The sequence below is a fragment of the Fonsecaea pedrosoi genome, assembly GCF_000835455.1.
Source record: "Fonsecaea pedrosoi CBS 271.37 unplaced genomic scaffold supercont1.2, whole genome shotgun sequence".
In the NCBI taxonomy this organism is placed as follows: Eukaryota; Fungi; Ascomycota; class Eurotiomycetes; order Chaetothyriales; family Herpotrichiellaceae; genus Fonsecaea; species Fonsecaea pedrosoi.
The window spans coordinates 3,645,051-3,665,837 of record NW_013550614.1 but is presented as its reverse complement, the minus strand read 5'-3'; the positions used below and the strand labels follow the sequence as shown (position 1 = coordinate 3,665,837).

The window sequence follows — 20,787 nt, the reverse complement described above, 5'->3', positions numbered from 1 at the left end:
AACGGGTCACCCACGCCGGACTGAAGATCGAGCTTTGTATGCCTGGAGATCATAAGCATACGGCGATGTGCCACCTGTACTGGCTCGGTGGACACTTAGACTCTCCCCAAAGAAAGACATGACAAAGTCTTTCAAGCACCTGAAGGGTGTGGAGCGAGACCATCTCCTGCGATGCTTCGACGCGGAGTTCGACCGATTCCATGGCGCCGGCATGAAGACCGCAAGGCTGTGGACCAGGGGGGGCCCCCAGACCCGTTGAAGTCGTGCAGTATTAAACAGCCGGGCCATTTCGGCTCGCAATTGGGATGCCTAGAAAACTACAGGCTGAAAGCTCTTTTCGTCTGTGTGACGTTATTTCAAGAGTAAAGCTCGACTTCGATTTCCTTTTCGCTTTCTTTGGCGAGATCAAACGCTCGAGTCCTCTAGCCATGCCGTCCTTCGTGCCGAGCCCGGAAATGGTGCAGCAATACCACCGCGACGGCTATCTCGTGCTCCGTGCAGAAGAGCACGGCCTCGTCACGCCTGAGCAGCTACAAGCCTGGACGGGGGAGGTGCGCGAGTGGCCGGCAGAAAAGGGCAAATGGATGCCATACCACGAGGTCAACACCGATGGCACGCGACAGCTCATGCGCACCGAGAACTTTGTCGACTATCATCCCGAGTTCCACGCGTTGCTGTGCGGCGAGGCTCTGGCGAGGATTCTGAAGAGTATTTCGGGAGATGTAAGTTCAGTTCAGTTTCAGTTCCGCTTCGGCGCTCGTCGTGTCACGGCGAGTTGTGAATGATTGCTTACCTGCATGCCTGGTCGCTTGCGTCCCTGTGAATGCTTTGACTGCATTGTGCTGCGCTGGACTGGACTGGACTGGACTGGACTTGGTTTTGTTAACATATATATTCTGTGTTGCGTTTCTGCAGGACATGCTCCTCTTCAAAGACAAGATCAACTACAAACTCCGCTCGGGCAACGGCTTCGCGGCGCACCTCGACGCGCCCGCGTACGACCACATCGGCAAGATCGAGCACCTCACGGCCAACTTTGCCGTCGACGAAGCGACCGTCGACAACGGCTGCATCGAGGTCGTCCCGGGCTCGCACCGCATGCCCGTCGAGCTGTCCCACGGCGGCGCCATCTCCAAGGCCTGGGAAGACGGCCACGAGTGGGTCAAAGTCCCGCTGCGGCCGGGCGACGTTCTCCTCTTCGGGAGCCACCTCGCGCACAGGAGCGCGCCGAACCGCTCCCCGAAGAACAGGAGTAGCATCTACGCGACGTACCATGGGAAGAGTGACGGCTTGGACCTGAGGCGGAGGTATTACGAGCATCGGAGGGAGAATTTTCCTCCTGACCACGGTGGGTTTCCGAGAAGCCATTCTCTCAAGATTTTGCCTCTGGTGCGGGAGGCTGACGTTTTTTTTTTTTTTTTTGTGTCACAGAACGCGTAGCTGGAAAGGATTACAGCCAGGGTTACAAGACCTACGGGTTCGCCGCCCCGTTCATGTCGGAGAAGCAGGTCGAACAGGACACGGCTAGGGTACAACCTGTCCATTGAGGCGGGAGGCATTGAAAGAACTACTGGAAGGGCAGAAGTTCCCCACGGGATATTTTTCTCAGGCCCATGCCATGGCATATTTTCAAGTTGGATGTTCTTACTCGTCGCTCCCATTTCTTCTGATTTGTGAGATGGATGTGTACCTGGGAGGCAACGGGGTCGAGGCGAGGCGAGGCAAGGGCACTCATGCTTGAATGCTTCGAGGTCAGCCGCCGGCAATGGAGGATGTGCTATGTGTGTGATTTATTAGTCAAACTCTCGGCGAGAGACACCCTTATCCTCATAAAAAATATTCACCATGATCAAAAATGGACTGACTCAAAAGCCGTGAGAAAAGGATGGTGGTGGAAATTCTGCCCGTTTTTGGGCCTTTAAAAATCCGCGACGGACACACCGCTTCCCCGTTCCCTGGCCAGAGCCAAAATGGCCATGCCGGCGGCAAGATCGGTCGAACTGACGCCAATGCTCTTGTAAACCACGAATCCATGTGACAGCCATTCGTGGGGACTCTTGTTTGTCGAAAAAGAAGACGACGACGAGGACGACGAGGAACTGCGCGCCCAGGAAAGCATCTCGCCTGCCTCGATCAAGTCATCTGCTTGGAGCTGACTGCCGATGACTTCCCCAGAGCTTCTCAAGCATTCATTGCGGTCGTCGACGAGAACGAGTCCGCCACCGTGGCCGAGGGGGTTTTTTCCACGACTCGAGTCGACCGCGTCGCGCAGTAGTTGCGGGTCCAGCTCGATCATGTCGGGTTGCCACGAACCAACGCTCGACACGTAACACCCTGTGCTGCCGGTGCTGCTGTTCAACTGCACTTTCAAATACCGCGCTGGAAACAACGGTTTTGCAGAAGGGGTGGTGCAGAACACGATGTCCGCTTCGGCCAGCAGACCTTCTAACCTCTGTTCGTAGTTTGGTGTAATGGGCGAAATGCAGGTCACCTTGGCCGGCGACTTCCAGTGCGCGTCGTTCTCGTGTTGCAGCTGGGCGACGAGCGACTCGGCCCTTTCTGCGGACCGGTTGACAATGGCGATCTGTGCGATCTCGTCACCCCTCAGCGCCAGCGTGAGCCGCACGTGCCAGAGTGCCTGTTTGCCGGCGCCGAAGACGACGATGTGCGCCGTCCGCGCCCGCCACACGTAGGGGATCATCACGGAGAGTGACGTGCGATACGCGGTGATTTCGTCGGCGTTGATGATCCCGACCGGCACACCGTGCTTGTCACATAGTGCCAGGAGCCCGTGCAAGGTCGCGTTGTTACCCTTTCCGGACGACGACTTCGCCGTCTCGAGTGCCTCGCTCCCCGCGGAAGGGTCGACGATGATCTTGATCCCCACGTTCTCGCTTGAGGTGAAAGGCCGAAACAGCGTCTTTGCGTGTGGTCGTGTGACGACGACTGAGTCCGGCGCGATCTGGCGCTCTTCGGGCGTGGAGAAGTCCTCGAGCGCTTTGGCCAGGTAATCACGGACACGGTAGATTTCGTCCTTGGACAGGGAGATGAGAATCTCGTGCACAGCCGCGTCGCCAAGGACGAGAAGACCGCTGCTCATGGTGGCTTGGCCGGGGCCGAATATTTCTCTCACTCTCACTCTGTCTCTTGTCTCTGTCTCCGTCTCTTCCGGGGTGGTTTTATCATAGACCCATAATCGACGCTATTGTGGTTGGGAGGGAAATGGGGCAGGGGGGGAAGGGTAGAAGGAAGCGAAGGAAGCAGGGAAGAAGAAAAGAATTTGGTAACCCATACTACAATGACCTGGGGATGTGTGTGCTCCATAACACTAATACCCCGGACTTCATCCACATTTTTCCCCTGGAGAACAAGTGGCTCAAACGTGGAGTATCGGCGTCGCATCCGATGGAGAAACTGGGCGTCCAATACGTGAAACTCGGCTTGGGTAGCCGGGGGATCGGGATGTCATCCGGGAATTATTGTAGAGTGAGTAAGTAAGAATTACCATCAATGCGCTCCTGACGGCAATGGTAGAGTAGAGATGTTTCCTTATGCGGATCAAGCGGACGGAGGTAGAGGCTGTGGCGTTGTCAGCACCGATGAATGTTATGGATCGATCGACTCCAGACTATCTTCAGCGTCAATCTACTGCTCGGACTCACGCCAACGTTGCTGGGGCAGGAACGAATGACTTACAATGGGCCGGAATCCAGGATGAACCCCATTGTATACTGGCCCGAAACGTCCGACAGACTTTTGGCTAGGAGACACTGCTGGCCCAAGACCTTGTTCTCTGTGGTGTGAGTCTTTTTGTGTGCTTTGTATCAAGGAATTCTGTGTAGCCGTCTCATCTAACGAAAGTCTTTATACACATGGGTGTAGAGTCTATAGCTTCCCCATTTCTGTTGATGTGCAACTTTACATCTTGGAAACCTGCACTCCACATCGCTGCCTCCGCTGACCGATTCTTCAAGGATATGCATCTTCTCTTAATGTACCGAGTTTGAATTGTCGGCGCATGAAAAGGCCGCAGACCCGCCGGACGCCTTGTATGAGTCGATAATACCAACAATGGATCCGTAGGTACCGCCAACCATGAGGAAAGTACCGGACACGATGACAAAGATGCTCCATCCGACCATAAACGTCCACCAGCGGCCGCGCTCGGGCTTGGGCAGACCCCAATGATCGTAAAGCCACATGAAACCCATGGGTTGAAACGACAGTAGTGTACCGAGGAGGGCGCCGATCAGCGACACAAGACCGCCGAATACGGGGATGGCGCTGGCGATGATGTAGGAAATCACGGTGACGCCAAAGGTACATCCGATCCAGCCGGACCAGTGGACCATGGTATTGGACGTGAGATGTCGAGACTGTCTGAAGACGCGGATGAAGATGTACTTGGCAGCCAGCTAGAAATTCTCCAAGTCAGGGGTCTGTATGGACGTGCTGCGTGAGAGGAGAGACTTACATGGATGAAAAGCGTCGTGGACACCAGCAATCCTGGAATTGCGAGGCCGTAACAGACCTTCTTCATGAGTGCACCCGCGGAGCCCAGAGCTGGAGAGGCAACATAAGATCCACAGTAGTAGTAGACAACCACGCCAATTGTAATGTATGTTGCTGTCACGCCAGATTGGCAGATCAATAGCGCACGAGTGTAGTGTTTCGGATTGCGCATCTCTGACACAATGGCAAAGAATCCCGGAGTGCCGGCATATGCAAATACTAGGGAGGATATCGCAGATATGGCATCGGTGAAGCTCGGGTTCTTAAACAACTTGTAGTCGGAAGACCACGGTCCCACTTGAGGAGCATCGGCAGGTCGACTCTGCACACCGACAGCGATGGTCACAGTCAAGACTGAGGAGCTGGTTAGATCGGAGAAACAAGGTAGAGACGGGAGTGGTATAGCTTACTTGCGGTGACGATGGAGGTTAGACCAACCCAGGCGAGCCATGAGATTCGGCCGAGTGTCTGAATGCTCCCCAACAAGCATCCTGCAATCGCCGCCACCAACACAAACACAGCAGTACAGGCGCCATGGGTCGAGACTGCGTTCAGCCCGATGGAGAGACCGAGCATGCCGGAGCCGCCAACAAAGATCCAGTCTGCAAAGGAGTCAGAAACCTAAAGCAATAGAGTGCGAGACCAGGACTAACACAAGCAAAAAGCAATTCCAAGAACCTCACGGCCGGGACGTCCAAAGATCAAGCCGCCAGCATCGTCAATACCATAGACTGCACGATGTCGAAGCTTGAAAGCTCCCACCATGTAGTCGGACCAGGTGGTAATGATGGCAATGGCTAGCAAGCAGATGACGCCAGGAATCAAGCCTAGCGTGTCGAAGACTGCTGGAATAGAGAGCACACCGAGGCCGATCTGGGTCTTCATCATCAGGGCAACCGTACCCAACCAGCCCACCTGGCCGAGCAAGTCAGCATAGTCCTGGTATATATATGTAGGGAGTGATTTGATGCTCACGTTGCGATAGTTGGGTCCCTCCTCTGTCACCTGCCCAAAGACAGCGTCATGTACGCTCACGGTGCTCGCAGAACGTTGGACATTAACCATTTCGCCCTTGTCTGTAGTCTGGACAGGGGCTAGGTCTTCAACGTCTTTATATTCCTTCGACATTTTGACGGCGGCTCTGTGGAAAAATGCAGAACGCGATGGTGTAGCAAGAGTCAGGGCAGGGTTGAATGCCGTGAGACGATGGAGATGGGTCGGGAACTCAAGGGAAATGTTCTCACTTATCTACTTGTGACTTGCCCCTTGTACACGGCAGATTGCAGAGAAGCTTGAGCCTGATAAGCCATATCCCGAGGGACGCATATTGACGTCAGGTTGTCGCATCCCCCAGTCTGGACCAGAAGCCAAAGTCGACTCTAGGTTTAATCCATAAGTATCGGTGGCACCTCCCCGCAAGTAACGGGATGATCCTGTCGCGCGTGGGCATCTAAGAGACTAGGCCCCCCGTTACTGCGATAAGTGGATTTCCCTGGGCCATTTCCGGTCGAGCTACCAGCCTCGATCCTACCCTCGGATCACGTCCCGATACTCATGGGCGTGATATCGGATCCTCAGCCGGTGATTCCCAAAAGTTCCTGTGGCCTGTAGAAGGATTGGCCGAGGTCGTATGAAATGCACTTGATGTACGAGCTAGTGTGTCCATACTCTGGTCAGAAATGCCGAGGCAGCTAGGAGTCGGGGCTGCTGCACTGGATACAGGAAGTCCATGCGCAAGCCTTTTCGATGCTACAAAGAAATGCTAGAACAGAAGTCGGCGTGCAGTAGCTTGGGTACGATCATCTGGCGTGTTTCCGAAGCTGAAATTGAGGCAAGTCTCTCGAATATGGTGAAGACTCATAGTCTTGTACTTGCTCTTGTAGGTGTCATAGGAGTGGTCTTCAATTCTAATTCAATTGCCATCCAAAACTTCAGTTGGTAGTGTCGACAGTGTTTGCAAGTGTGGGAGTAAATGATCTTTCAAGTCTCCGGTTCGTACCGACAAGCCGAATCGAAGCTTCACTAAGCCTTGCCAAGCCATACTAAACCCTGACATTTTAGTGAGAACGCGATCGGGTAACCTGCTATTTGCGGTTGAAGCAGTAGCCGGAAGCTAGGCCGAGGGCAAGTGAAGCGAGAGATAAATAACAACTTGTGGATTTCTCTATCAATCTTCTTATCATCCTACCCATTATTTGTCCGATCGATTCTCCGTCCCAGAACAGATTTGATAAGGAGGTAGTAGCTAACTGTCTCTTCGTATCTCTCCGCCGATCTTTGAAATTAGAGGATGTGCACCACTGAATGAAAACCACCTGGTGTGAAGAACCTGACGCGAAATCCGTGTATCGCTACCGTCCCTCTCTCATATCAAGGGCCGGAAATTGAATGAAGGTCATGACTGAGTGACGAAGTTGTTGCAGTCAAAATTTCGATGCCGCTGGCTCTACGCCGTGCTGTCGGTTGTCCCAGATGTGATTGAAAACAAGTGTTGTCGACGGCACGGCGCCCTTCCAACTCGGTTCTCAAGATGCGCATATCACGGACTGGCAGCATGAATCTTCTGTTACCCGCTGAGTTCTTGTCAAGCTCTAGGAATGCAGCTTACCACCTCTCGAAGGGGTGCTCTATCGTACCTATGCATCATGGCAAACGGCTGACCCTGCCTTTGCTACGCGTCCGGTTCCCGATCTGTTGCGCCGCATCACGTTCCTAGCTGAGATATCTCTCTGATGACGATGCTGCCAGAAAGAGCCAAGAATGGAAAATGCACTTTCAAGAGGACGAGTATCTTACATCCTGTCGCAACTCTGTGCCTTTCGTGATCGATTGGATTCTCCACCGCGACGCCCATTCTTCCTCAGAGCGTTTGACCCACGGTGGCTGTGTAAGCAGGTGGCTGTGCAGATTCGGCCAGCCCTAGCATTCGTCAAAAGCAACATGATATATCTGGTGATCTGGTGACCATCGTGGCCCGAAGCATCACCTGGTACTTCTATGACACCACGACAAACTCTCTCTGCGATCCAGCATTGCATTGATGCTTAAATTTGCGTCATATATCAGGGAAATGGCGATATCTTTAGTATCGAGTTCAAGAACCCGTAACAGAAGCAAATTATACGCGGTCGACCGCAGATCGGGAGTCCACGCCCGAGGAGCCGAAAACCTACCAAGACGAATGCCGCTTCAGGAATACGCCATCTTAACGCCCAGTCCAGCATTTACCATGTTGAATTCACCCAGTACACCAACTTGTCAAACATAGTATGCTTCATAAGTGTCTCATGGACCCTGGAAGCCCTCTTGGTAACATGGGTAGAACGTCTCAAGAGCAATCCCAATCCGACCATGATGACTTGGGTCCATTTTCTCCCGAACCACAAACGGCTTCGCAAAACACTGCGACAGATATCGAGGCACTCGAGACGCCGATAGTAGAGCAGAGCAAAGTGCATCGAAGCACCTGGAGAATAGCCGCTACACTGGTCGCATTGTTCGTAAGCGTCTCGACAGAAGCTTGTGGCCGACCTGCGTCCTTACTGATACATGTCTAGTTGTCCTTGTTCGTTGCTGCACTCGATGCCACCATCACTGCTACAGCTACACCAGTCATCGTTCATGATCTCGGCTCAGCTGTCGGATATACCTGGATTGGGGGTGCCTATCTACTTGCGAATGCCGTGGGAGCTCCAATATGGGGCCAGCTGTCGGACATTTGGGGACGCAAAATGATCTTGCTGGGCGCCCTTGCAATATTCTTTGCGTCGTCCACCGTCTGTGCCGCTGCCACAACCATGTCAGGAATGATTGTTGGTAGAGCTCTTCAGGGTTTCTCCAGCGTGGGCATTATATTGATTGTCCAAGTGGTGATTTCTGATCTATTCAGCTTGAGGTTGGTTTCCTCACCGACCTTTTCAGTCCAGAAGCCTAACCTTTCTCTAGACAAAGAAGTCTGTTCCTTGGACTGTCCCAAGGGGTCTGGGTTGTAGCTGGTGGCTGTGGCCCCATCATCGGTGGCTTATTTGCCTCTCTTGTAACCTGGCGTTGGTGTTGTAAGGGTCATGATGTTCGATGGACGTCCACATACTGACAGCGACCAGTTTGGATCAATTTACCCGTTTGTGGCTCGTCATTCTTCATGACGTTGCTCTTTCTGCGAGTTCAACACACGAAAACCGCCTTCCGAGTCGGAATGAAAGCTATCGATTGGTGTGGCCTCTTGACCTTTCTGGCTGCGATTCTGATGGTATTGATCGGACTCAATTTGGGCGGAGTCGTCTACCCGTGGACGTCTGCAAAAGTGATCGTTTTACTCGTTGTGGGAGCTACCATGTTTGCCGTTTTCATCTTCTGTGAAGCCAGACTAGCCGAATATCCGTTGCTACCGCTCGGTCTCTTCAAGCAATGGTCCAATGTGGCTAGTCTGCTTGTGTGCTTCTCACATGGTTTAGTATGGTCTTCCTGCCCGAAGAGAAATGCGTTTGCTGACAGCGGTTCAGGTCTTTATGGCTCTGGAATTCTACCTCCCGTTGTTCTTTCAATCCGTCAAGACAGCCACTCCGCTCAAGTCTGGTCTGTATGTCTTGCCCATGGCATTATGTACAGGGCTGGCTGGAGTTGCGGCCGGGATGATCATCCACCGTTTTGGTAGGTTCAGAGCACTCATATGGGTTGGCACCTGTGTAATCTGCCTTGGAAGCGGCTTGCTCGTCATGCTCGACACGGAATCTTCGATTGCCACAGCCCTCGGAATCCAGGTTGTGATAGGCACTGGGTCTGGGCTTTTATTTCAGTCGCCGATGATCGCCATTCAGAGCAGTGTCGATCAGCAAGACGTCGCAACAGCGACTGGCACGTTTGCGTTTGTCCGAAGCACTGCCATCGCCGTATCGGTCATTATTACTGGTGTAATATTCCAAAGCTCCATCGATCAAAAAGCGTCCATGCTCGCCGAGGCTGGCCTTCCATCATCGATTCTGGAACGATTAACGGGCAAGGAGGCAGCTGCGAACGTCATGATCTATACCGAGATAGGGGATCCCTCTCAGAAGCTTGCCGTGTTGCGAGCGTTTGCATGGTCGACGCGCCAGATGTTTATCGCCACCACCGCCTTCGCCGGCTTAGGCCTTGTTGCAGGTTTGTTCGTCAGACACGGTCATCTGAGCGAGGAACACACTGAAACAGTCACCGGAATCAAAGAAAAGACGCCAGTCACTTGAGCGCACAATCCTTATCAGGAACAGCATTAGCACACTAAGATAGCCGTCACTCTCGCGACAACGAAGGGTGAATATGCACATTCCTCTGCGACTATGCACTACCGAGGACAGCGAATCTAGAAACGAATCCCTCGGGCTGCGCAAAGCAAAAAAAACCTTGTACGGAGGGACTCTTCACTCGAATATCTTGCTACCTCTACAACCCTCACAGATGACTGATTCGCACCAAAGTGATTGTGTATTGCTGTCAACTTAGAGGCTGCACGGATAGATACCGAAAGACGACGACGCCATCGCCAACCTATCTTCGTGTTGTATACCATTCCACAACCAAAACTGACTCCGTTCCGGGTCATATCTGGGGTTAGCCCCAAGCGGCATCATCGCAATCTGCGAAGACGCCGGACCACGCGAGTGACCGAGATCCAATTGCTATTTTAGCGGATTCAGACCAGATAATCCCGAGTTCCCGTATCTATCCGAAGCGGCATATTACCAACACAAGCTATACGTCGGCCGTTCTCCCCGAGCCTGGTGGATACCAGCCTTCGAGAGCCATAATTCCAGATTTAGTCTAGTACGCCTTCGTCACTTATGGACGCTATCATCAAGATATTGGACGTTATAGCCCTGTTGAAGTCAAGCGATAAGCAGCAGCTTCTCACTGTCCTTTTCTTCTCACTGTCCCCCTAACTCAAAGGCTCTGTCTTTGGCTGGTTTGTCTTCCATTCGCAAAGACAGGAGTCTCAAGATGCTTCTACCGTCCACCACATTCTTGGACTTGGATAGTTTATCCAGGGTACTCAGTATCTACAAATGGATTGCTTTGCTTTTCCTGGGAGTCCCCTTACTATGGATTACCATTAACTATGTGAGAGTGCTACGCTTGCGACGGCGGATGCCTCCAGGCCCGTTTCCCCTGCCCATCATCGGGACTGTGGGTAGGATTCCCATGTCAAAGCCCTGGATCACGTTTGAGAGGTGGGCAAAGGAGTACGACAGTCCACTGATCACCATCTGGACGGGCACGACCCCAACCGTGATTGCAAACGACTGTTGGAGCGCGTCGGAGCTCATGGACAGAAGGGCGAATATCTACTCCTCACGGCCTCATATGGTCCTTGTCGGTGATATGTTTGACGAAAGCACGACGAATCAAACCTCTTTGGTCTATGGGGATCAGTGGAGGACTCATCGCCGGATCATGGTGATTGCACATGTATATCTTTTTCCTACCGGGTTGAAGCTGACCTACTCTAGCATGCTGCCGTCGGGGCACAAGCTGTCCGAGCGTACCGCAGTTTCCAAGGCAATGAATCTCGTGTGCTGGCTCTCAACATACTGGAAAGTCCTGATGACTATGTAAATTCTATCGAACGATACTCCACCTCAGTCGTGTCCATCGTCGGTTGGGGCCGACGAATTCAGGCCAACAATGATTACGTCCTAGGGATTGCCCTGTCCTTTGTCCAGAACGGTGCCGGCTTTTCTAGTCCTGGTCAATTTCTAACCGAGTCGTACCCATGGTTGTGCAAGCTTCCTGCGTGGATCTATCCGCTCCCTTCGATCCTGTGGAAGGAAGGCCAGAGGTCGCTCAAGTACTTTTACGCTCTGTCCCTGGAGGCTTCGCTGTCAAAGATTGACAACTTCTCAAAGCACCTCATAAAATCACAGAAGCAATACGGCCTGAGCTACAAGGAAGTGGCCTCCTTGACTGGAAATCTGATAGGAGGTGGCGTGGACACGACGACCACGTCGACAATCTCCTTTATCTTTGCCATGTGCCTCTTTCCGGAGGTTCAGCGCAAAGCGCAGGAGGAGCTTGACCGAGTCCTTCCGGAGAGAGATCGCTTCCCTACCTGGACAGAGGAGAACCAGCTCCCGTATCTTGACGCCATTATCACCGAGAACTTCAGGTGGCGATCGGCCATTGTCCTAGGCGGGCCTCCGCATGCACCCATCAAAGACGACGTCTATAACGGCTACTTGATACCCAAGGGAACCACCCTGATTGGAAACCTATGGGCCATCCACCGCAATCCGAGAGACTACCCGAGCCCGGATGAGTTTCGTCCAGAGAGATGGCTGAACGAGGATGAACGCCGACCGAATCCTACAAAGCGAGGCATCTTCACGTTCGGCTGGGGAAGACGCGCCTGCAGCGGCCAGCCCATGGCCGAGCAGGGCATTTGGTTCACGTGCGCGGAGCTCCTGTGGGCTTTCAAGATGAGGGCTATCGATGAACATGTAAGCATTTTCAGATCCTGTCATGCCATGCCCGACACTGCTAACATGTACCAGGGAAACAATGTCAAACTAGATCCGTTCGCCTACGACGATCGATCCACGTCGCGTCCATTGCCTTTCCGAGTCGAATTCAAACCGCGATTTCCCGGCGTCGAGGACATTATAAGATCCGAAGCGAAAAGAGCACTCGCAGAGCTCGAGATGTACAACGGGGAGACTGCTGTGACGATGGACAACGCGGAACAATTCCTCAAGTAATAATAGCTCGCGGATCCGGTCCTTTCTTTTTCGGGACCTGGAATCTCTTTGTTGAATATATGCCACGCGCCTTGAAATCTCCTCTCAACTTGGGAAACTATTCCCGTGCCCACGGGACCTGTGATGTAGGGATGGGCGGCTTCTTTCCCGATTCAAAGTACGCCGACACTTCGTCGATGAATTGACGTCTCCTTCTCGATCCCGTTGCCAGCATGGCTAGAGTGACACGTTAAATCTTGCCTTTCTCGTGGGGTTTTCCGCGCTCTGAGATGGGAAGGGAAAGGGGGTTTACTACTCACCAGGATTGACGTCGCTCGTGTATTCGCCGTCCATGACTAAGAGGGTGTAGCCCTTGCAAAATCCGTAAGTGATGGGGAAGAGGCGGATGGTGGTGACGACGCCGATGTATTCGAGAGGCAGCTTTGACCAGTTTGTGCTGAATTTGATCATGTAGTCGAGATGCTGTACGGATTTCCAGGTCAATCAATCACAACTTCGTAAACCTGGACGAACGCCGCTATACACACACCCCCTCTCCACGGTGGAAGAGAGTTTTGGGATCATATCAAGCCATAGAGAGAGAGAAAGGGGGGTACTTTGCCATACATCCAACGCCTCAACTCGGCAAATGATTTCATGCTCGTCCTTGAAATCCCACCGCACAAACTGCGTCTCCTCGCCCTTGTCGTCGTAGATCTTTTCCGCCTTTTTCAGACCCGAGTGAATGGGTTCCCACTGGTGGATTTTGGAGACGAGAGCCCAGAGGTCCTGGACGGGGGCTTTGATGACGCCGGACTCCTTCACGTACGCCGCGAGGGGAAGGAAGCTCATCTTGGCCAGTACTGAGCAAAAGGGGTATTTGTGCGTGAGAGAGGCCTTGGTCGGTATTGTCGTTGATGGTGGCTTCTTGTTGACGGCCACATGGTTTCTGATGGCAGTACGAGGTATATTGTCCTGGTATTTGATCGTGTGTAGCGTTCGGTGCTTTTCCCGAGCTCTCGGGGCGTGGCAGGGCGATCTCCAAGTCGCAACTACGCTGCTAGGCAGCTCTGTATACTGAAGGCGGACCTCGCGGAGAACTGGCTCGGCAGGTCTCGGCTTTGTCATTATATGTTTCTCAAAGTCAAATGGTCGCTATATCCAAGAAAGACCCGTTGAATCGGCAGAGAGGCAGGGCACCGACGTCAAACACGGAATGCTCCAAGGGGGGTTGATGGAACGATTATGGACGAAATGTCTCTGCCACCACTGATTACGCTCGAGGAGCATTTCGTCTCCTCTCACCTGCTGTCTCACCTCTCCGAAATCTACTCGGAACAGCTGAAGCACCTCCCAGATGTAGCGTCCAAGCTGTTGGACGTGGGCGACATCCGGCTGCGGGACATGGACACAAATGGCATCTCCTTGCAGATTGTCTCTCATGGCCCCGGCCCAAGTACTCTGCCGCTGGCACCGTGCCGACAGGCCAACGACCAGCTCAGCGAGGCCGTGAAGAAACATCCCACGCGATTCGCAGGGTTCGCCGTCCTGCCCATGGCTACTCCCGAAGACGCAGCCGGCGAGCTCCGCAGATGCGTCGAGGAGCTGGGATTCGTGGGCGCCCTGATCGACAACCACGTCCATGGCAAATACTACGACGCGCGCGAGTTCTGGTCCGTCTTCGAGACGGCATCGGAGCTGGACGTGCCCCTGTACCTGCACCCCATCTACCCTACAGAGCAGCAGCAGCAGTTGATCTACCAGGGCAACTACAGCCTCGGGGCCGAACGCGGCATGGGCTCCAGCAGTTTCGGCTGGCACCAGGACTGCGGGCTGCACGTGCTGAAGCTCTTCGCGTCGGGTTTATTCGACGCGTACCCCAAGCTCAAGATCATCATCGGGCACTTTGGGGAGATGCTCCCATTCATGCTCGAGCGCGTCGAGAAGCTCTGCGTCCGCTGGGGCGAGCGACGGCGGGGTTGGCGACAGGTCTGGGACGAGAACATCTGGGTCACGACCAGCGGCGTGTGGAGTCTGGCGCCCCTGGCATGTCTTTTGCGGAACACCGCTGTCGAGAGAATCCTGTATAGCGTGGACTATCCCTTTGAGAAGAATGAGAATGGGCTGAAGTGGATCAAGGAGTTACAGGAGAGCGGCATGGTTACGCGAGAACAACTCGAGATGATTGCGTTCCGGAACGCGGAGCGATTGCTGCGCGTCCAGGCCGGGAGGAAGGTCACGACAGCGACAGAGAGCGGTATGTCCCAATGAGCCTTTAGGAATAGATGCTGGAGGTGAGAGGAACCCCCGGTCTGGGTGTAATTGATTCCTTGGATGGCTCCCACCCTGAATAGTTCCTGCTGTGTCAGCCTGAATAGAGAAAAGCGATTCCATGTGGATTCCCTCGGCGCGCGTAGCTTCTCGAGCTCGTACATTCGGCGTCCAGGCCTGCCGGTCGCTATAGGTCCCCAGAGCCGGAGGTATCGATCCGGCATTATGTGAGGAAGACGGAGTATTTCGGACATGAGGCCATCCAAAGCCCTGTCCATGCGAGGCGCTGTTGTGATTCGTCGCATTAAATACTTGACACATGGGCCATGTATATAAAAGCCACATATTTCGTGCACCTGAATTCCATTCTTAGCTTGTCTGATCCTCGCCTACGATTACTTTTAAGCCGATCGACAACATGAGTACGTTTCAGAGCAGCCTCGAGGCTAGGATCGCCGAAGGTCCCAAAGGCATCTTGTCTGCCGTGGTAGTGGGATTCGGTCGAGATGGAAAAGGTAAATGATGGCCTTTGCAACTTCCAAGCTACAAGAAACCTGAGCTCACAGACGTCTAGATGTGGTGATGCGCTACGAGAAGAGCGCGGGTCGACAGAGCTGGAGTGCGGATACACCAGCGTCTCTGGACAGTACCTTCTGGGCGTTCTCTTGCACAAAGCTCCTCACCACCATTGCCGCTCTGCAGTGTGTCGAGCGAGGCTTGGTGACGCTGGACACCGAAGTGGCGACCATCCTGCCGGAGCTCAAGGACCCTCAGGTCATCGTCCCGGACGGAGACTCGTTCACGCTCAATCCCGCAGCGGCCAAAATCACGCTGGGACACCTGCTCTCACACACCAGTGGGCTGAACTACGACGCCATGAATCCGTTGACGACCGCGTGGAGAAAGTCCCGAGGCGAGGCGCCCCTCGTCTTCAGTGGCCGCGTCAAGGACTCGTACTCGACGCCGCTGCTCTTCGAGCCCGGCGAGGGCTGGGTCTATGGAGGCTCCATCGACTGGGCCGGTATCCTGGTCGAGAGACTCAACGGCAACGTCAAGCTCGGCGAGTACGTGGAGACGAACATCTTCAAGCCGCTGGGGATGAATTCTTCCACCTTCGACATCAAGAGCCGGCCGGACATCCAGGACAAGTTGCTGGAGATGAGCTACCGGGGCAGCGACGGGCTCCTCGTCCCCTCCACGTCGCCCTATACCGGCTCCTCCGCCGAGCATAGCGGAGGGATGGGCCTCGTGACGAGCGTGGCGGACTTTGCTGCTGTGCTGATGGATCTGATCAGGGAGACGCCGATCCTCCTCAAGAGCGAGACTGTCGAGCAGATGTTCAAGCCTCAGTTTCTCGTTGGGAGTGCCCAGCACAAGGGACTCCTTGCTCAAGATGTAAGATATGCCCCTTTCCCCTTTAGAGACCTTGCGTATTCGCCTTCGACAGGTTCACTAACGATAATGAATAGTCCCTACACAAACAACTCACGGGCATCGACAGTGGCGACGCTTCCGCTCCCATCAGCTTCGGCCTGGGCGGCTTGATCACGTTGGAAAAAGTGCCCAACCTCCCCAAAGGCACGCTAACGTGGAACGGCATGCCCAATATCGGGTGGTACGTCAACCGTGGTCTGGGCCAGGGAGGCTTGTTCGTCACCCAGATCTTGCCGGCGGGAGACGAAATCAGTGTGCAGTTACTAGGCCAGTTGGAGAGAGATGCGTGGAAGGCCTACTACGCGCACCATGGCGGCGAGTAGAATGCCATTAGATACACAGCTACCCATAGTAGAAAGACCGTGTTATATAGACGGTCTTGCAGGCCTCCAGAACGGATAGACTTGCAATTTCTCCCAGTCCCAGACTTTCCCAGTAACGAGAACGTCGCGCTCAAGCCGTTCCAAAATCTCCTCCTTGCTCTCTGCGTATGCGAGCATACAGCTCCCCGTCATGGATATGGGTTTCCCAGCCAAAGCAGGCTCATCCAGGAGAGCGCCTTTGGTTCCGTTTTGATTGTTCCAGATCAGCAAACTTCCAGGGCGGAAGGAATCAAAATTCGAAGTGGTGCGGATAGCCGTATGTACATACCTCCAAACACCCAGAACCCAGCAGGATCGTTCTTGCGGTCCTCGCCGTGTTTACTGGAATGGTCAGCGAGGAGGTATTTGGGAGACTGAAAGGTCTCACTTACGGGAGGAGTTCGCGTCTTCGATCCGCAGTATCGGGCAGGTCGTGGACGACGATCAGCCATTCCGACTTTTGGGGAGGTGCTGTCGCCATTGTTCTCGCACGGGTTGTACGGATATACCCAGTTGAAATGTACAGGCGATGATGATGAAGATGTGTGTATAGACCGCGTACGAGTCGCATAGAGTTCCTTATGGACTAGCTAGCTGTATGGTTGTGAGGGTTGTGCAGTATGAATGTCGGGTTCCTTGTTGCCCTTCAGCCTCTGTCTGATCGGACCCTGGATGTGTTGCCGATGCAAGGCTGAACAGGGGTTCACTACGCCATGCCTCGTAGCCCGCCGCAGTCAACGCCATCCGCTATTGCCATTGGTCAAGATCCTGTTTACACCCTCTTTTCAGCACTGACAGTCTCCACAAACGCGGCCTCGTAATTCATCGGCCGAAAAACCCGAAGTGATCACAGTCCTAGATGGCACTGACTTGGCTGCTGTGGCGGATCCGACTTGGTAGAGATCCAACCCAGAGTCCATGGTGATATAATTATTTTTCACTCGGGAACGTACTCAGGTCAGGAGGCTGTGTGGTATTCTGTGCGTAAATCGTTTGTGAAGGATTGAGTGGCATCGTGGAGGGGAAGGGCATTTGCGGTATCCATCGCCCCGGGCTCAGATGTGCTCATGCCAGATGATTGTGCCCGGTAGATGCCGTGCATTCAATGTTGGGAATAATCCGTCCACAGTCCATCGCTCGAGGCTATCGATAGGACTGTGTCAAGCTTGATATGGGAGGCGAAAACATTTGCCGCCGTTCCAGTATCCGAGTGTATCAAGGCTTGTCAATGGGTGGGCACGGATATGGTCTCGTAGATTTTCAAGACATTGGCCATCCGTCGTTGAGCCATTTGCAATTGTGGGTGTGTCGTCGATAAGTCTAGGCCTAGCCACTGGTTCAGGGCCCAAGCACCCAAGAAGAAGGTGGAGGAGGGAAACTCTAGTTACCCCGCTCCACGCCAATACGCCAATGCTGCCTGCGCCCTATGCCCCCTGCGGTCGTGTGAGCGAAGCATCCTAGGCACTCTCAACCTCCCAAGCCTCCCTGCGCCAATCTACGCCCTCAACTCTCTCGTTTCGACGTCAGCCAAAATATCTTCTGAGTACCTCAACTACTACGTCCACCTGCAATACGTTGCTCATTCCACATCCCATCACAATCGGCGCTGCATTTGATATTGCCGCCCCCAACTCAGGCCACGATTGTTTCACGTCCTCCCAAATCCTCCCAGACCTCGTCCCGCATGGTATGACACCCGGGGCTACTCCGCCAAACAGCGTTGACAGCTAGCCGTTCCCCGGGCTATAATGGGCTCTCGAGATCCTTCACCTGCAGAACTGCAACTGCACCCCCAGGCCGGCAGCACCACCAGGAACCAGGATAGCGAACGTCCCTCTACACAACCACAACCCCCTCAACAGGAACCTGGCCAAGAAGAGGATGAGCCTCAGACAGGACCAAAAGATGCCATCCAACCTCGGGTGTGTGTGACATGTCGCCGTCGCAAGGTCAAATGCGACAAGAGGCAGCCCTGTCAAAACTGTGTCAAAACTCGCACCGAATGTGTGTTTCCATTTAAAAAGTCGGCCGTGGAGCGCCAGACCGCTGCCGATGCTGAACTGTTGCATGAGTTGAGGAGACTGGAGCCATTGTTCCAATCCCTGGTATCCAAAATTAATGACGATGGTGCTGGCGCTGTGGAACGATCCCTGCAGGCCATCACCAGCGCGGCCATGGAGGCTGCTGCTCCTCCTCCTCCACCGCCTCCTGTCATTGTAGAGCAGCCCATCCCTCGCGCCATTGCGCATCCTATCGAGCCACCAGCAAACAGCCCAATGATTCTGGATTTGCCAAGTCTGCACGGCTCGCCTATGACCATTAACTCAATGTCCGGGTCGGAAACTACCCCGTGGAGCCCCTACGGCACGACTGTTGGTAAGCTGGTCAAGGATTCGGGGAGGCATCGCTATATCAGCGGTCTGTTTTGGGACTCTCTACATACAGAGGTGAGTGTACTGAGCCGGTCATGATTTGTGCTCACCCAAATTCGCAGGACGACGATAGCTTGTCCGACTCTGCATCCGATACATCTGATGATCCGGCAGCGGACGATTTGGTCGATGACCAGCTCTATCTTGGTCACGCCCCCACGGGGAGAAGTGACCTTCGGTCACGACATCCACCGCAACAACATCGCTTTCGGGCGTGGCAACTGTTCCAAGAAAACGTTCAACCTTTGGCCCCGATATTGCATCTTCCCACTGTTGGACCCTCGGTCGTGGAGGCGCTGAAATCTGCAGACGAGCGTCCCCTTCCACCTCGCATCGAACCGTTGATTTTTGTCATTTACTATGCCGCTGTCACCAGTCTGACCCCAGAGGCGACCCGGCAGGAATTCGACGCTGATCAGGCCGTCCTGTTAAAGAGGTACCGTGTTGGCCTCCAGAGTGCCCTTTCACGCGCCAAACTGCTGGATACCGACGAGATCCTCGTCTTGCAAGCTTTTGTTTTGTTCTTGATCATTCTGAGACCACACGATCCCAGCCTTTCCTGGAATCTCACCGGGTTGGCGGTGCGTTTGGCTCAATCGAGAGGCATGCATCGAGACGGGAGCTTCCTCAAGCTTTCAAAGTTTGATTCAGAAATGAGGCGAAGAGTGTGGTGGCACATCTGTCTACTGGATGCTGCCTCATCTGAAGATCACGCCTGTACGCCCACCACGTAAGTAACCCCATACAGACCCTCGGAGGGGTACTCCGGTCTAACAAACTTTGGCCATATAGCCTGGAAATCAGTAGTTTCGATGCCGCACTGCCTTGCCGGGTCAACGACAGCGACTTGTTCCCAGACATGACAGAGTACCCTCCTGAACGTGAAGGATTTGTGGATACTTGCTTCGCCAATGCCCGCTATCGATTTGCGGACATTTGGCGGACTGTAATTGACAAACGACGCCCCGCTGGTGCGGACGGTAAAAGCTTTGCATCAATGACCATGCCGGAGAAGGTGAGCTGGGTGGAGGACCAGCGGCAAAAGCTAGAGAACGAGTTTCTTCATTCCACCCCCAACGACCATCCTCTGCAATGGGTAAGCTCAAGTGCCCAGTCTGTAATGCGACCACGAGCTGACACCCTCCAGGTCACCGGGACTATCGTGAAGCTTCTGATCTGCAACCTTCGCCTTTTTGTTTATAACCCGCTGTCGCAAAACAACTTGCTGACCGAGGAGGAAAGAATCACGGCTTTTGTGGAGGCTGTTGCAGCCTTGGAACATTCCTACAGCCTCAGAACCGACCCGAGAGCTCGCAAATGGGCATGGTTGCTCAGTTGCTATCATGAGTGGTTTGCGTTGGCCGTGGCATTGGCCGAAATGTGCTCTTACCCTTTGAGAGACCACGTCGAGAGAGCTTGGCGAATTGTGGAACAAAGTGTGGTTCTCAGGTGGAACTCGTCGCGAGATCACAGGCGCGCTCACCAATGGCGCTCCATCATCAAATCCCTAGACAAGGCCAGGGCAGAGAGGAAAAAGGCTCGAAAACGCCGGCGCTCAACCTCCTCTTCTCAGGCAATTACACGAACCGCCAAAATTGCAAAGTACGCCGCGCATCCTTCAATTGCGCCACCATCGGCCCAGAATGCTTTACAGGTGGCGGCCCACGGGTCAGATAGTACAGCACAGACGTTGGTCCAGAGACCTGACTCAATCGGACTCGGGGATGTGGATATTCACGAGGGCGGCCCTTTTGGGACGTCCAACATGCTTCACTTTGATGCTGACCTTCCCGACGACGGCCAGACAATGGATCCATTCCTGGGGACAGATTTCGATCCAAGCTTTCTCGACATGAGATCATTTGAGAATCTTCTACATACTCCTCAAGCAGCGGGGTCCCATTACCGCGATCCTGGCTAGAACTATCTGTGGGGGAATGAATGTCAGGGGTATTGTGGACGTCTCGATGCAGGACCAAATGACCCAGATCGCTGTCTTGCTTGTCTTCGGCAGCCCTCAGTATCGACCACTCTTGGCACGGATACAATCAACCGCTCCGGGTAGGAAGG

At 53.9% G+C, this 20,787-nt stretch overlaps 10 protein-coding genes across 10 annotated transcripts; 6 read left to right on the top strand and 4 right to left on the bottom strand.

The window, feature by feature from the left end:
- Positions 1 to 428: 428 nt before the first annotated feature.
- Z517_03290 (uncharacterized protein) lies at positions 429 to 1,547 on the top strand (the record flags this gene model as incomplete). Its single annotated transcript, XM_013432398.1, has 3 exons — positions 429 to 722; positions 916 to 1,348; positions 1,432 to 1,547. The coding sequence occupies 3 exons, from the start codon at positions 429 to 431 to the stop codon at positions 1,545 to 1,547; spliced, it is 843 nt and encodes a 280-aa protein (XP_013287852.1).
- Positions 1,548 to 1,918: 371 nt separating this feature from the next.
- Positions 1,919 to 3,100, bottom strand: Z517_03289 (uncharacterized protein; the record flags this gene model as incomplete). Its single annotated transcript, XM_013432397.1, has 1 exon — positions 1,919 to 3,100. One exon carries the CDS (start codon positions 3,098 to 3,100, stop codon positions 1,919 to 1,921), a length of 1,182 nt encoding a protein of 393 aa, XP_013287851.1.
- Positions 3,101 to 3,989: 889 nt separating this feature from the next.
- On the bottom strand, positions 3,990 to 5,640 carry Z517_03288 (uncharacterized protein; the record flags this gene model as incomplete). Its single annotated transcript, XM_013432396.1, has 5 exons — positions 3,990 to 4,415; positions 4,475 to 4,866; positions 4,923 to 5,114; positions 5,166 to 5,427; positions 5,488 to 5,640. The coding sequence occupies 5 exons, from the start codon at positions 5,638 to 5,640 to the stop codon at positions 3,990 to 3,992; spliced, it is 1,425 nt and encodes a 474-aa protein (XP_013287850.1).
- Positions 5,641 to 7,826: 2,186 nt separating this feature from the next.
- Positions 7,827 to 9,734, top strand: Z517_03287 (uncharacterized protein; the record flags this gene model as incomplete). Its single annotated transcript, XM_013432395.1, has 5 exons — positions 7,827 to 8,012; positions 8,070 to 8,407; positions 8,458 to 8,567; positions 8,616 to 8,965; positions 9,015 to 9,734. The coding sequence occupies 5 exons, from the start codon at positions 7,827 to 7,829 to the stop codon at positions 9,732 to 9,734; spliced, it is 1,704 nt and encodes a 567-aa protein (XP_013287849.1).
- Positions 9,735 to 10,485: 751 nt separating this feature from the next.
- On the top strand, positions 10,486 to 12,239 carry Z517_03286 (uncharacterized protein; the record flags this gene model as incomplete). Its single annotated transcript, XM_013432394.1, has 3 exons — positions 10,486 to 10,941; positions 10,995 to 11,981; positions 12,036 to 12,239. The coding sequence occupies 3 exons, from the start codon at positions 10,486 to 10,488 to the stop codon at positions 12,237 to 12,239; spliced, it is 1,647 nt and encodes a 548-aa protein (XP_013287848.1).
- Positions 12,240 to 12,336: 97 nt separating this feature from the next.
- On the bottom strand, positions 12,337 to 13,346 carry Z517_03285 (uncharacterized protein; the record flags this gene model as incomplete). Its single annotated transcript, XM_013432393.1, has 3 exons — positions 12,337 to 12,455; positions 12,539 to 12,701; positions 12,846 to 13,346. The coding sequence occupies 3 exons, from the start codon at positions 13,344 to 13,346 to the stop codon at positions 12,337 to 12,339; spliced, it is 783 nt and encodes a 260-aa protein (XP_013287847.1).
- Positions 13,347 to 13,472: 126 nt separating this feature from the next.
- Z517_03284 (uncharacterized protein) lies at positions 13,473 to 14,489 on the top strand (the record flags this gene model as incomplete). The annotated part of the gene is made up of 1 exon (XM_013432392.1): positions 13,473 to 14,489. One exon carries the CDS (start codon positions 13,473 to 13,475, stop codon positions 14,487 to 14,489), a length of 1,017 nt encoding a protein of 338 aa, XP_013287846.1.
- A 418-nt stretch (positions 14,490 to 14,907) lies between these two features.
- Positions 14,908 to 16,246, top strand: Z517_03283 (uncharacterized protein; the record flags this gene model as incomplete). The annotated part of the gene is made up of 3 exons (XM_013432391.1): positions 14,908 to 15,004; positions 15,064 to 15,884; positions 15,959 to 16,246. 3 exons carry the CDS (start codon positions 14,908 to 14,910, stop codon positions 16,244 to 16,246), a joined length of 1,206 nt encoding a protein of 401 aa, XP_013287845.1.
- Positions 16,247 to 16,288: 42 nt separating this feature from the next.
- On the bottom strand, positions 16,289 to 16,766 carry Z517_03282 (uncharacterized protein; the record flags this gene model as incomplete). The annotated part of the gene is made up of 3 exons (XM_013432390.1): positions 16,289 to 16,482; positions 16,575 to 16,627; positions 16,678 to 16,766. 3 exons carry the CDS (start codon positions 16,764 to 16,766, stop codon positions 16,289 to 16,291), a joined length of 336 nt encoding a protein of 111 aa, XP_013287844.1.
- Positions 16,767 to 18,033: 1,267 nt separating this feature from the next.
- On the top strand, positions 18,034 to 20,638 carry Z517_03281 (uncharacterized protein; the record flags this gene model as incomplete). The annotated part of the gene is made up of 4 exons (XM_013432389.1): positions 18,034 to 18,732; positions 18,780 to 19,447; positions 19,510 to 19,813; positions 19,865 to 20,638. The coding sequence occupies 4 exons, from the start codon at positions 18,034 to 18,036 to the stop codon at positions 20,636 to 20,638; spliced, it is 2,445 nt and encodes an 814-aa protein (XP_013287843.1).
- Positions 20,639 to 20,787: the final 149 nt, after the last annotated feature.